Source organism: Mya arenaria, chromosome 11, assembly GCF_026914265.1.
Source record: "Mya arenaria isolate MELC-2E11 chromosome 11, ASM2691426v1".
Taxonomy (NCBI): Eukaryota; Metazoa; Mollusca; class Bivalvia; order Myida; family Myidae; genus Mya; species Mya arenaria.
Window position 1 is genome coordinate 11,561,400 of NC_069132.1, and position 15,164 is coordinate 11,576,563.

At 36.0% G+C, this 15,164-nt stretch overlaps 1 protein-coding gene across 3 annotated transcripts in view; it reads right to left on the reverse strand.

The window, feature by feature from the left end:
- LOC128207735 (protein numb-like) overlaps nt 1-9,689 on the reverse strand; it is a 28,358-nt gene extending 18,669 nt beyond the window's left edge. For 2 of the 3 annotated variants that reach the window (XM_052910848.1, XM_052910845.1), the window contains exons 1-3: nt 9,446-9,689; nt 7,331-7,491; nt 889-963 (exon numbers count right to left, since the gene is read on the reverse strand). In XM_052910848.1, the coding sequence (XP_052766808.1) occupies nt 889-963; nt 7,331-7,468 (213 nt within the window). In that variant the 5' untranslated portion in view covers nt 7,469-7,491; nt 9,446-9,689. Of the gene's footprint in view, nt 1-888; nt 964-7,330; nt 7,492-9,441 lie in introns of all 3 variants that reach the window. The other variant, XM_052910846.1, reaches the window with a different exon arrangement.
- Between the last annotated feature and the right edge of the window lie 5,475 nt (nt 9,690-15,164).

Below are 15,164 nucleotides of genomic sequence, written 5' to 3' on the forward strand. Positions count from 1 at the left end.
TACTTTTGCGGCAAAGTGACATGATTGTATCTGTATACCTTCAAAGGTCGTGGTTAGCGAGCTTAGGTTACGCTCCATCAAAAACTGGCGCACGTCTGAAACACTCATAGCCTACATACAACATTCGAACACAATAAAGTAGTAAATCCGGGCGTATTAAAGAAAACGCTATATACCTCAGAGAATGGAAGGGATTTTCGGTATTTACGGGGATTTTCGGATTTTCGGTAATTCCACCGACCCCATTCGGACTCGTTTATTTCGTACCAAAATGCCGTTTTCGATCGCGCAAAGTACGCATAAAATGTCATTTTAAAACAAATTTATACCTCATTTTTGGGCTCTTACGAAGAAAAGACCCACCAACAACACAATTAAAATACGAATTTGCCCCCCAAACAACGGAATTGGAATTTGAAATTTACCCACCTACAAGACAATTTCAACACTAGTTGCACCCCCCACCCACTGAATTTTAATTCGGTTTCGTTCCGACCCCCCCAGGCCTTTTTTCCTGGAACAGCCCTTAGCATGTTTCAATAGCTAGAAGTCTCAATCTCCAAACAGAACATCCAATCAAAATACAACATCAAAACCCCTAGAACAAGGAGATATTTCAACAGATTGGACTTCGGGGATGGCAATCAACTATCTACGCAGACTGATGTCACAACACTAAGCGATACTGACTGTGGCACTGATCAAAATCTAATGAGTATAATAGTACTGTTCTCTTTGGACTGTCTTATTAATTAATCAATGAGGCCTGTCTAAGAACAATATTAATATACTAGGTACAAGCCCTGAAACCATTACTGGAAAAGGGAAGAGAGGTGCTATTGGTGTCGACAAAGCCCAGAGAGAATAATAATACTGTCAGACACTTACAGCCTTGAGTGTTTTGACGGCCTCTTCACACACCTGCATGCCGCGCGACTCAAACACCTCCATACAACCCAGGTACTGAAACATAAATATGCCATTCAGCATGCTGATAACCTCCTCACCTCCATTTCACAGAGGTAGTTAAACATAAATACACCATACTACAGACAGCCTCCTCACACATGTACATGCCATGTGACTGCATCACCTTCATACAACCCTGGTTCTGAAACATTAATACACTACACATCAAACTGACGACATCCTCACACCTTTGTATACCACGTTACACCTCCATACCACCGAGGTTCTGAAACATAAATACATTACACATCACACCGACGACATCCTCACACCATTGTATACCACGTTACACCTCCATACAACTCTGCTTCTGCACACCTGGCTTACGTCAAACATTAAATATAACAAAGGGGTGTAATTATTAAGACAAACTTTTAAAACCTGTGGTCTCAAAATGAACTTCCTGGTGAAGGGTTCTTATGTAGATTAGCATTTCAATAAGTCAATATAAATCTCCAACTACTATGTTAATTTTAAATTAGGAAAAATCCAAATACATGTAATGATTTCAAGAAGAAAATTCCATTGTCTTTGCTCAGCCTATCATTTTCTTTGAATCATGTACATATTTCACTTTAGTTCATTATTCAAGGCAGCATATAATACATGTACATTAATCATTTGGGTCACAAAGCACATAGGAGAATCTTTCATAACCCCATTTATAATAATATTTATGCAAACTCATGTCCTCTGTGAATAGTTCATTTCATTAAATAAACTGCAAGTGAGTGACTCGAACTTTATGACATATGTGTTTGAAAAAAGAAGATATTTATGTCAAATTACATGAACATAGTACTAATTCAACCTTTTAAAAAACATCTGACTATGATTCAAAAAAATTATGTTTGAGTTGTATTGATTTTATTTTTTACATCAGGTTAATGACAAATATGACTCATACAACAACTTCAATCAATAGTCACCAATATCCATCTGCCAGGTAGACAATGTCATGTATATTTGAGACACAGTGCAAACATTCAACAGTCTTCCCTACCTGAACAAAAATGCTATTATAAATGAAAAATGTATACAAGGACTGTTGACATGGACACAATCAACATTTTGTAGTAGAATGTGGATACAATCATTATCGGTAATTTGAGCTTGGGGAAATGGTTACAGTCAATGACCATACCAAATAGATGTCCTGCTGTGAACTTTCTCAAATTTTTTTATGAGACTCGCTTTCGTTTCCAACCTGCTTAACATACAAATTGATCAAGGATACTAAATGAATTGGTAGGTTTCAATTATAAAAACATATTAAAATCAGAATTAATTCCAAATGATGACAAAGATTCTCCGAGAAACCACTATGGGACCACTGAGAGTCTGTCCAGAGCAAATCAGAAACTGTTCAACAATGTTTTGCGAAGGACTGAAACAGCATCCCTCCTATCCGACTCTCAATTTGTAAATCTCACTAATGTTATGGTATTAGCTAAAGAGTTATGAAAGGGTGCTGCATGCTGTCCTTTCTTAAAAGAACCCTTCTGCTTTCATAAAGACCAGCATGTGCATCTTTCTGCATTCTGCCCTTAGAGAATTAAATATGTTTATTTTGTTCTGATATATTACTTTTCTTTCCAACAAGTTCTGTCAGATTCATGATGTTCTAACTTTCACAGCCTGCTATAATTTTTCCTTTTCTCCCTCAGCACCTTGTCCTTTTTCTGCTGCACCCTGTTCTTTATAAAAACTGGCTTAAACACTACTGCTGTCTGTCTCTGACTGTCCAAGGCCCTTGTTACAGACATAAATTCTTCCCTACAAGGGAAGTATCATATTAATCAAAACATTAATAGTTAATCAATATGTCACTAGTGATTATTTCAGTGCTCTCACATTGCCTTTTCTCAGCCATGATTACTGATGATCAGCTTAGATAGCTCAGCGAGAGGGCACTCCAGGCTCAAGAATTGACTGCTATGGTGCACTAGCTACTACATGCATCATTCTATTGTTGGAAAAGAATAGAGTTTTCCGCTCAGCACTCCTTGTTTTCAAGCATTAAATGGGTGAAGACTCGAGATAATTGTCTAACAGTCAGCATCATAAAAGGGGTGAAGACTCCAGAGAATAGTTTAACTGTCACATAATAATAATAAACATGAAGACTAGGAAGAGTACAAACAACATTTGGCAGGTTTTCAGACCAAAATTTTATAAGGCAGGTTCAACATAAATTCACTCGATTCACTCAATTCCTCTAATAAAACTGAAGAGAGAGCATGCAAACAAATGGTTACATCCTACTCTTTGGTATAAATAATGTCTGATTCACTACCAGGTAGGTATTCTGATATCTGTATCCAAATTTAGGACAGTTGATATAATACTGACCTAGTGGCGATTTGGGAATGTTTTTGTTTGTGAGTAGGTTGTGACCTTTTGTTTTAATGCCTGCCACAGTGTTTTCATGCCCTGTCACTTGTATTTGGATGAGGATTGCCAATCGATTTATTAAATATATTTACATGCAGAAGGGGTAATCTCCCTCTCGCACCTAACCCCTCCAAAGGTTGTTTCTGGAGAAGGCCCTGATTATACAGTACAAAAATCAGAAAGTATTTTTAATTGAGTTCAAAGCTTACATGATCAGAGACAGCATTTTGAGATTTCATCAATGAAAAAACAAACGTCCAAACTGTATCTGTTTACATTTCAGTCAACATGTTTACTTCGCTGGAAAAAAATGGAAAAGACTGTCATTTGTATTCTTTCTTGTATTTATTCTACAGTGTGAAATGTGTATATGCAGGACGAGGTGACTGCTGGGAGTTGAAAGTTTCTACACACCCCTGCCCTATAAATACTACCTTTACTTTCCAATAATTTAACTTGGAATAAACATGGATTTCACTGTGCCTATAGATCAAAACACTTATTACAGAGGAATAACAATTGAATGACAAAGCAAATAACTGTATACTGGAATGGGGGATATCAGATTATGAATATTCGAATACTCAACTGATTGATGTATATGATAGTGTACAGACAGAATGTAAGAACTAGATATGATTACATTTAAAGAATACCTCAAATGAATTTCAGACACGATTTATAAATAAGTTACTGGCTTTAATTCCTTATGAGACATGAATAATAAAGCACATACAGTGCCATCTATCAGTAAAGTCTGCAGGTCGAGGCTAATCATGAATTATAGGCTCTCAACATTTTGGTTCTCTGCAGCCAAATCTCCAGTATTGATCAGAAGCATTGAAGAGAAAATCCAGTTTATTTTTGTATTGTTACACTGGTTTGACCTTTAAAACAAACAATCAAATCACTATTCCAGAAAGAATTTAAAAGAATAAAGACTTCCATGTTTCCAGAATTGTACTATGACAAGCACCAAATATTATCATAGAGCTGGTGCTGAGACTCTGAAGGCTATACCAAACAATTCAATACACAAACAAGACAGTGGTCGAAAGCAAGACATGCACTGGTGATATGCTTTTCGTGCTTGCTTAAATTCTGGATTTTATATAGCAGGGCTTGTTGATAATTTTTAAGCCAAAAACTAATGTAAGAATTCAGGCTTGTTCATTCAGAATTCTACTGTTGAGGACTACAAGTGATTTGTATTTAAAAATGCTTCTTCATAATAAAAGTAACTCATAGCTTGCTACTTGTTTCCAGATCATCTCCGACATGCAAACGAATATTCGAATATTCGATCGAACGTTTGGTATTTGAATTTCAAAATGGAATATTCGATGTTTTCGTTGAATAAATAAATTAATAAACTTTTTGCCTACAACTGTTTTTTCGTCTGTCTTGTTTTTACAACGAATGGCCCCTAATGCCAGAGGTGTGAACTTGATGACACTATACACCTGTCATATCGGATACATCGTCGAGAACTATAAACAGTCCCCGTAATTTTGCATTAACTGGCTGTTAGACAAGTGACATTAAACACATTCTAATTCTTTTGGGTACATTTAAATGACCATGCTAATTAATGGTTTAAGAGATCGGGCTTTATACCAATCTGTTGTCTTCACTGATATTGTTCAAATCGCCTTGATGATAAGATGAACATGTGCTAGTTATGTGCTTTAAACTGTTTTCCATGTTTGGATATAACGCTCTTGCCTAGAAAAGTAACTGTATGGTTTAGCGTTTAAAGATATATTTCTTGTATTGTTGTACAATACATCAGTCAAAATCAACGTGTGGCCAGGGTGAAGTTTTCTATAAATATATTTCGTAAACATCAATCCCAGAACGAAGCTGCAAGTCCCACGTTGGCGCATATCGTCATTTAACCGGGAAAATACGAAATTCCCCGATCTTATTTTGCATTGTTTACAATTATGGACGCAGAGGAATTGATACAATTCGATTTTTTGTCTAAAATACATCGCTTTTTCTTGGGATATATTCTGAAAATAGGGAAATTCAGAGGCTAATTTGTAGAACAATAAGTGTCTGTCGCGTGTACCTGATAAGACAAAGAAGGGTTACAGGGCCCCTGCTATTACGTTAGTGAATAATAGTTTACTACAATTCTTAAAGGTTCATTTGGGTATTTGAATATTCGAATATTCGATCGAAAGAATTACCGAATATTCGAATATCAATTTTGCCATTCGTTTGCATCCCTACAATATAGGCATTAAACTTTGATGTCCTGCTTCCCAATATTTGCAAAACATTAGACAGGCAAAATAACAATATCTTTGTAATACTGGCTAAATTACAGAATATAGACTTGCTAATTTGGTCATGGACATAATTGTATTTGCCAAGAACAGGAGTCCCTTGTTCATACTTTTACTTCTATTATGTCAAATAATAAAAACAATGTGGTAATGGTTATCAAACTTCCCTTATGTTCAATTCCAGAGTCCTTTTTTAACATTTTAGTAATGTTCTTTATTATTGTTATTGGAAATTTAAACCATGTACTGATGTAGCACTATAATTTATACAAGCTGATAACCATATATTCTGATAGTTAGTTATAAAGAATCGGAATTTCCTCCAAAACATGTTTAAATATATTACTTAAAAACTATGATTAACAGGTCATATATTGCATGACCCATGGTTGAAAATAAAACTCATCTTTTCTTACATTTTACTTGTATTTTGTGTAACTAAGTTCCTTGGCAGCTTTAATTTCAAATTGTGCATGCATGTATGTAATCAATACAACAATACTCATACTTCGTACACAATCCAATAATTTTCCAAAATAAAATGGTTTCCCTACCAATGTTTTCTCTGCCTACTTCCCAGTTGTTTTTTTAAAATTAGGTTTAACTATTTGTATTTGTTTTATTTGGCCTAGTATAATTGAGAGCTATTAATAGATATGCCTGTGGGTTTTCACCAATTCTTTGTGATTGCAGCCAAGGTACTAATCAATTTTGAAAGTTTTTCACTGAAATGTGGAAGTTTAAGTCTCCTGAATACAATATCCTTTTCAACTATTTTTTCAACTATTTTTCAACAAGTATATTAAAAATAAAAAATTGCAACTTTAAATTGCCAAATTCACAGACTCAATTATAATAATTCATTTTATTTAAAAACAGTTCAACTGATTGGAATTGTGACCAGAAAAGTAATATTGACAAATGGTTCTGATATTTAACTTCCAAGCTTTCAACTTTGGAAATTTTCTTCAAAATTATGGGAAGTTTTTGTCCTTCCAAAAAATCAATTTTGGAAGTTTTAACCCATTTCTAAGGAGTAATATACTTCCAAACTTCCTTTAACGGAAGCCCTGTGTTGTTTTTGTACTTCCAAGAAATAATTCAAACAAAGAAACTGTAACACCTGTGACAGTTTGACTTTGTTGTTTCAATATTTCAGCTCCTGGGTTTACAAGTTTTTTGAGAGACTAAGATTGCATTTTCAACACATCTGTTCTTATTGGTTACACTTCATAGAAAGATTTTTTAGTCTAATTTATGTAGAAAGACCTCTTTCTGAGATAAGGATATTCATCCCTATTTCGGTAACAAAAACACTATATGCAAACTTTAATCATTACATAAGCATCATCAAACCCACTGACTATGTCCTATGAGAGATTTTGCGAATTTGACCGTTTCATATTTTTTGAGACACCAGTAACAAAACTAACAGGAGCGATTTGATTTTTCTTCAAAATTTGAAGCAAAATTAATTTTTCTAAATAACGCTTGACATGCAAAAAAAAGATGAAAAGAGAAAATCACAAGTGCCGAGTACTGCTTCCCACAAGCTATTGCCCTTTCATCCAGTATACATGTACTTCACTTCAGAAAATTAAAACAGGGTATTATAAACCTGTTCGTACGAAATACCTGGTCAAAATAGCATAGCCTCTATATAGCCTTCATACCCTAACTTGGAAGCTGCAGGTTCCATCACGGACCTTCTTCTCATCCTCCTGCCATTGGTGAGGCTTTGAACACTCAGGGACTTTGTCCTTCTTCTTTTTTCGAAAACTAAGTCGCCTCTTAAGTCCCTCCATAGGCATGGCAACGTTTCAACTTCCTGGCACTATAAAAGGTACATGTTATAAATATATAGAATCTGTAATAGAATAAAAAATCTACTTCAATAACTTGTACAAAAAGTCAATTAAACAAGTTGTAAATTACTTTGATAGTCTAAATGCTTGAAATACTGACAAAATTCAGCCTTTCAGCTGATATTGGCACAATGGATTGAACCCTATCGGCAAGTGTTCAACTGTGGGAACACATTTGCCCATCCAGTAAATTCGGCAGGTATTTGATTAATGGCAAATTTACACCTTCCACTTGACAGTGACCCTTTTTGGCTTCGCTGGCTTGGAAGATTTAGATAAGAATTTCCCCTTGTTGACTATTTCTGTCACTTAACAAGTTAGCTGCTAAGCCCATGCACAGATATTTGCTGGGCAGACATCAGAGCTAAGATAAAAAAATATGTATGCTTCCCGTGACATATCAAATAAGGGTAGGAATGTTGGTTTTGCCTTCCTTTTTTGAAGTAGCTTGCCTCTTTTCTCAACAGACTTCCCCCAGGTGTCATTTTCTATTTGATCAGCATGTTAGCATGGTATCCATCATCATATTTAAATGAACATGATAGCTGGGAACAACATCAACAAAAAATATAATTGGAAACCCTGCATCTGTTTTTTTTTACTTCTGAACATTTCTGTAGACTGATGAGTATAATGGTACAATATAAACTAAAAGATGAATAATTATGATTTATAGTTAAATATTACACTGAACATTTTTGAAAACTGTCAAATAGAAACTTAAAGTAGATTTGCCGAAAATTAAACAGTGCACACTGCAACTTTGCACTGAACATTATGACTGACTAACAGAAGTTTCATCGCTCCAAATGGATATACCCATCATGTCGGACACTCATTCGCATCGATTTAATCTCCCAACTTTTGTACAATTCAAATGTGCATCTGTGATTCGTACCTATTTGGACCATTATTTTTTTCAGAACTATGCACCAGTCAATTGTAACCACAGCCCCCCCCCCCCCCAGGTCCGGGGAATAGCAGGGACTTTGACTTTCAGTCCAGCCAAGCCCAGGTAAAATCCCCACCCTGCGGAGACGAACTGAAAGTAAAATCCCCGCCAAATGCCCCCGAACCCCAGCACAGGGACCCTAGGTAAGGCTCATTCCCTGCTATATTTAGTGCTAAGACAAAACCACCCCATTCACCAGGCACTGCGGACCCTCCAGAAAGGTAAAAACATGGCCCATTTCCACGGCTATCCCCGGTATACTCCTGGACCTGGGGGGGGGGGGGGGGGGGGGGGGGGGGGGGGGGGGGGCGTGGTTACAATTGACTGGTGCATTATGAAAAAAGAATGGTCAGCAGGTAAAACATATACATATTATTTTGTTTGGCCAAACACACAAAACACATACAAGGAAATCCAATAGCAAAACCAAAGGCTAAGCTCTGCAAATAGACCACTTCATTCTTTCTCTTTAACATGCCTGTCTACGCACTCAATCATCATCATCTCCAGTGATTGCTTTACTACACAAGGAGTATGCTCACAATTGGCTTAAGCCATATATACATACTCACTGGGCAGGAATAACTATTTTCAAAATAAGAGTCCCACTCTTTACAATTTTAATGAAAAGGATAAAAACATCTCCTACTCACATTTAGTAGATTAAAATATCTCCTCAATACACATAAACACAAGAATACATTCTTTATTTAAGCAGTCAACCAGATTAAATTCAATTTCACATACTTTTGTACACTCTAGTATCGAGTGGCAGCCAATGGAGATCTATGAGAAGCTGGCTTAAGTGTCATTTTTAACATGTCCATTAAACGGTCGAGGATTGAACAAGCAAACCTACATGTTAGAAATGCCAGATTTAAACACAGCAGCATAAGGTTCTCTTCTGCTTTCTATAAATCAGACTACATGGTAATGTCTAAGTAACTTGGCAATGTATGAAACATACCCACCTGAGGATGGTTAGTGTCAGCTTGACAAAATTGTTTTGTTGATCAACGAAAAGGACATAATTCGTTTCAAAGCAGCTCTGTTCGTGTCTTATGCATCGAATAAAATCGAAGTGATATGGGTTCAAATTAAATAAGCAACTATCATGTATCACCAACAGTTAATCGCCATTCAATTGAAAAAAACATACAAAAAATATTTAGAGTCCGTCAGATTTTCAACATGGCAGGTGAGATAACAACTCAATACGCATGCGCTGTGACCTCCTGACAAGTGCGCTTAATTTGCCCCGCCTTCTTTTTTGATATAGACATATCGGCCTTAATAATCCGGTTTTGCTTTAAGATTGCTGTTCTCAACTGTTCATAATTTCAAAGAAAAGTGGTGAACCGTTGTTTTTGTACAAAAAAGGTTTTGATTTTAAAACCGCCATTGTTTCATACTAAAGCCATGCCATGTTGGTAGGTTGGGTTAAATGTATGTTTAAAATGTATGATTGTGTGTGAAACGTGTTTGGAAAAGAACGAAAATAGATCTAGTGTGATTAAGAAGGCCTAAAAATACATTTGGTTCGGATTATGCGGACCCATCTACGAGATAGGCACCGGCCCCACCGTTTTGAAATAACACATAAATAAAAAAATATGAATTAATTTTTTTAGTGTGTGTTTCAAAATAAAGTTTAAAACATTTAAAGTCTTTATTTTTATTCGGCATTTTGTAAAATGTAATTGTCATAATTTGAAAATTAGTTAGAGTAGTTTTCTTTAGAATCATTTTTTTTACACAATGCTTATCAAAAATAATATAAGCCTACCTACCCTAACTGCTTTTGAAAAGGATGTACGTAACCCTAATCAAAACCGGATGATTTTTTGGCCATGCAAGTTATCGGTCACTATCAAATCGCCCATTTGGTGTTGGAACACCGCCATGTCATGGATAGTTGATATCTATTTTTGGATAATATTAATAAAACCATTTAAATATATTGAATAATCGGCTGACATTATAGAACCAGAAGCACTTTTTATTCCTACTTGCACTTTAAATGGACTAGATACCGGATGGTCCAAAAATCGGCAAATAGTATTTCCTCAAAACAAGCCTAGAAATGTCAATTTAAGCTATAATATCATTTTACATGATTTAAAGATTAAAAAAATAAGTTAAAAAATATTTTGCGTACACCTTGCAAAACACGTGATGGTTACATACACTCACCTGTCAAAATTCGTTTAAGCCAACTGGTTGTTATTTTCAGCATTGTTAATCTCGTTCAAAAGTTCCATCGGTCAATTATAACACCGATGATGATCTGTCGGGCTCTGCGTCTTCGTTGTTTTGCAGCAGTTTTCTGCTTCCTTCTTCCTTGCACTGTTCGTATATTAAACATGTAAAAGTAATGTGATGAGTGATGATAAGTATATAAACGCTATTTTAAAACTTACCGGGATTTACACAACAATATCAATTTAAAGTAAGTTTTCGACAATTTTATTTTCTTCTTGCGATTGTATCTTCTTGTGTATAGTCCCTTCACATAGATTAGGTCCGTAAAGCCATTGATAACGCTCTAGTTGATAGGTTTGCATATACGAACTCGAGAACACGGGATAAATCAAAGCCAACATGTTCATGGGCTTTGGTATTTCGCTGGCATGAAAATGTGTGCGATTTAAAGCGGAGCGGCAGACCGTCAGTCGTGAGTGAAAGTGGCATAAATTCAGCAATCGCTTGAACGCCACCGTAAGTGTGTACGTGCAGAAGGAGCGTATCATGAAAAACTTTAAATGACGTGACGCAATGAGACAACGAATTGCTCCGTGGCTTGTAAACTGTACTTTTTGTATTGTTTGTTGTATACGTTCACTTCGTAGTATATTGTTGAATCTTTCAGGATTTGTTTATATTAGATATAATTGTCAGCTGATAAAATTTTAAATGCATCCTATGAGTGGTATGATTATTATGAATGCTGTCTCGGACAACCCTCGTGCATGTACACATAGATATACTTCTGCGAATCAGCCTTGAAAGCTTTTCCAAAAATAATAAGTTATCTGTTTCCAAGTATGCGAGTGTGTGTCCACAAATTGATTCTACAACCTAGCTAGAGTAGGCAAAAAGGCATGGGATTGTTTGTTTAACGATGCAGCAGGCTTACCATACAGGCTTTTAATCATTTGCTTACTTGCGAAAGGTTGTGGGGCACACAATCTCATCCTTGCTTAAGCCAACATTGTTATTTAATGTGCGCCAGTGTATTAGGGTTCCAGAAGATGGTTAGTATTTTAGATGAAGCTTCGAGCTTCTAGGAATGCTGGTCTTGCACGCGACACGTTTTCTTTATGTACTAGACACATGTGTCAAGTAATTCTTAAATCCACCCCTTCTTGACAAAAAACAGGCCGGACAGTACCAAAATACTAATACTATACTACTACTACTAATAATACCAACTATACTCTTAGACTATGTGAATATAATCAGCATTCCATAATGATTAAACTCTAAATGTGACCTTGAACTTTGAGGTAGGGTCGTTTTGTGTAGCTCAAGAAGAAACTTTTCTGTAAGAATATTAACGAACACATCAGTTGATCCTACGTAATAGCCATTTAAAATGAAAACATCACCCGATGCATGCATGCAAACATTATTCTTAAAAAAAGCCGGTCATGCGTAACGTTTAAAATTTGAATGCAAGTGTTAATGTTCCGATTTTTATTCTGTGGCACAGCTAGCGTTACAACACCCATTCTTGTAGTCTCATCTTTCGTTATGCTATTTAAGGCTTTTTTAAATTTATATCAACCACTTTCATTTATATCAACCACTTTCATTTATATCAACCACTTTCATAGAAAAACAGACTTGTATTCACTATAGTGACTTTTACCAAAAAGGCGGGGGTCCGTATGCAGCGTAGACTGCGCTATGTTTCATTTAAAATGGTGAAGAAATAGTAAAGTTATCTTTGTTTAAAGTCTTTATTTGAAGCAAAATAGTGCCTTCCGGTGTAGCATTTATGACTTTATTTATTACGTGGTATACACACACTGAATTAGATAGGGTAAACTTTGTAAATTCTTTATGTCTGATCTGTGCAGGCAAATGTATCAAGTCTGTCAGTATGCAGGAAACTGAATCAAGTCCTGTGGATTAAAGAGGGTTGGTTGGAATTGCGCAGTGTCCGTCGTTCGTGTGTCTGTCTGTACACAATTGCTTGTGAAGATCAAATGTGGGGTCAGAACTTGCGACGCCCCGAGATTCTTCGAGATTTCCTGTAGCTTTGCATAGGGAAATCTTTGGAAATCTTGTCTGAGACCACTAGGACCGGACCTTTAATAATTCGTATGTAACGTCATATAGTGGTCTTCTACCAAGACTAATTATGCCCCTGGAGTAAAAGCTGGTTCCACACCTTTTGACCTACTTTCTTATTTTTGAAGCTACAGCAAAACAATTTGGACCATGTGTACAATAATTTTAAACAAATATCAATGTTGTCCTTGGATGACATTGAAAGTGACCTTTCTTTTTTTGACGCTACTGCAATGAAATTTGGACCATGTGTACAGTTTTGAAAACAAATATTAATGTAGTCCTCGGATGACCTTGAATGCAACTTTTTGACCTACTTTCTAATTTTTGAAACTACAGCAATGAAATTTGGACCATGTGTCCAGTTTTGAAAATATATATCGATCTTGTCCTCAGAAGACCTTGACTGCAACCTTTTGACCTACTTTCTTTTTGTTGACGCTTCAGCAATGACAGCAATGAAATTTGGACCATGTTTTCAGTTTTGTAAATAAATATCAATGCTTTGCTTGAGTGACCTTGAGTGTGATTTTTTTACCTACTTTGTAATTTTTGCAAACAAATAGCAATATTGGCATTGTCACTTGACATGTCTGCCCGATTTCTTATTTTCAAAGCTACAGCTTTGAAATTTCGACCATGTGTACAGTTTTAAGAACAAATATTTAGCATGTATATTTATTTTTTAGCATTGTCAAATTGTTCAAAATTGGCCCCACAACGAGGGTCACCTGTGTAAAAAAAAAAGAGATATAAAGAAAAAAACTAGAACTCCGCGAGTCGGATGTGTCGCCTTACGAATTATTTACTGTCGACATTATAGCTGTTAGATTGGCATTTTATTCATTTATAGACAATGATGTTACCATTAAACTTTCAAGTGTAGGTGGCATTTGAACTGAAGGTAACAACATTAAGCCATAGCTCACCTTGAGCACTTCGTGCTCTGGCGAGCTAAAAAAAGTGTGCAAGGTAAAGTTAAACATGAAAATTAACAAATGGCAATAACTTTAATATGGAAGCAAGAGATACAGTTTTTGTGCACTGCGATCTCCTTCAAAAAGTTCTATCTATCTATAAAGTTTCAAGCTGATAACACTTATAGTTTTCGAGAAATGCCCCGGACAAAATTTAAGCTTGAAAATTAACAAAGGGCAATAACTCTAAACATATAGATGCAAGAGTTACGGTTTTTGTGCACTGCACTTTCCCTCAATCAGATATACCTACGGAATAAGTTTCAGGTTGATACCACCTATAGTTTACGAGATATGCCACGGACAAAACCTCCGCATGAAAATTAACAAAGGGCAATAACTCTAAAAATATGGCAGCAAGAGTTACGGTTCTTGTGCACTGCACTTGCCCTCAATAAGATCTATCTAGCTATGAAGTTTCAAGTTGATACCTCTTATATTCTTCAAGATATGCCCCGGACAAAACTTTAAGCATGAAAATTAACGAAGGGCAATAACTCTAAACATATAGATGCAAGAGTTACGGTTTTTGTGCACTGCACTTTCCCTCAATCAGATATACTAACGGAATAAGTTTCAGGTTGATACCTCCTATAGTTTACGAGATATGCCACGGACAAAACCTAAGAAAGAAAATTAACAAAGGGCAATAACTCTAAAAATATGGCAGCAAGAGTAACGGTTATTGTGCACTGCACTTGCCCTCAATGAGATCTATCTAGCTATGAAGTTTCAAGTTGATACCTCTTATATTCTTCAAGATATGCCCCGGACAAAACTTTAAGCATGAAAATTAACAATGGGCAATAACTTTAAAACTAAGAAAGCAAGAGTTACTGTTATTGTGCACTGCACTTGCCCTCCATGAGATCTATCTACATATGAAGTTTCAAGTTGATAACTCTTATATTCTACAAGATATGCCCGGGACAAAACTTTAAGCATGAAAAATAACAAAGGGCAATAACTCTAAAAATATGGAAGCAAGAGTAACAGTTCTTGTGCACTGCACTTGCCCTCAATTAGATCTATCTACATATGAAATTTCAAGTAGATACCACTAACAGTTTAGGAGATATACCCGTACAAGCGAAAATGGGACGCGGCCGCCGCCGCCGACAAAAGTAACCCCTATATGTCGTCTTTTCAGGCGACACAAAAAGGATATTTATTGTGTATCATTGTATAGCGGTGACAAAAGGTAAAACACTTTCACTCAGGTGAGCCATTGAGGGCCGAGGGCCAGCATGGCCCTCTTGTTTTATTACCAATAAGATAATAATTTATATGTCCTAACAGTGAGATATAGGTAGTGTAGAGAAGAGAAACTCGAAAACTGGATCACCTTATGATATATTATGAAAAGCATTCATAGAACCATATTGCAAATCCCAAGGATACAACCAAATAAAGGGAC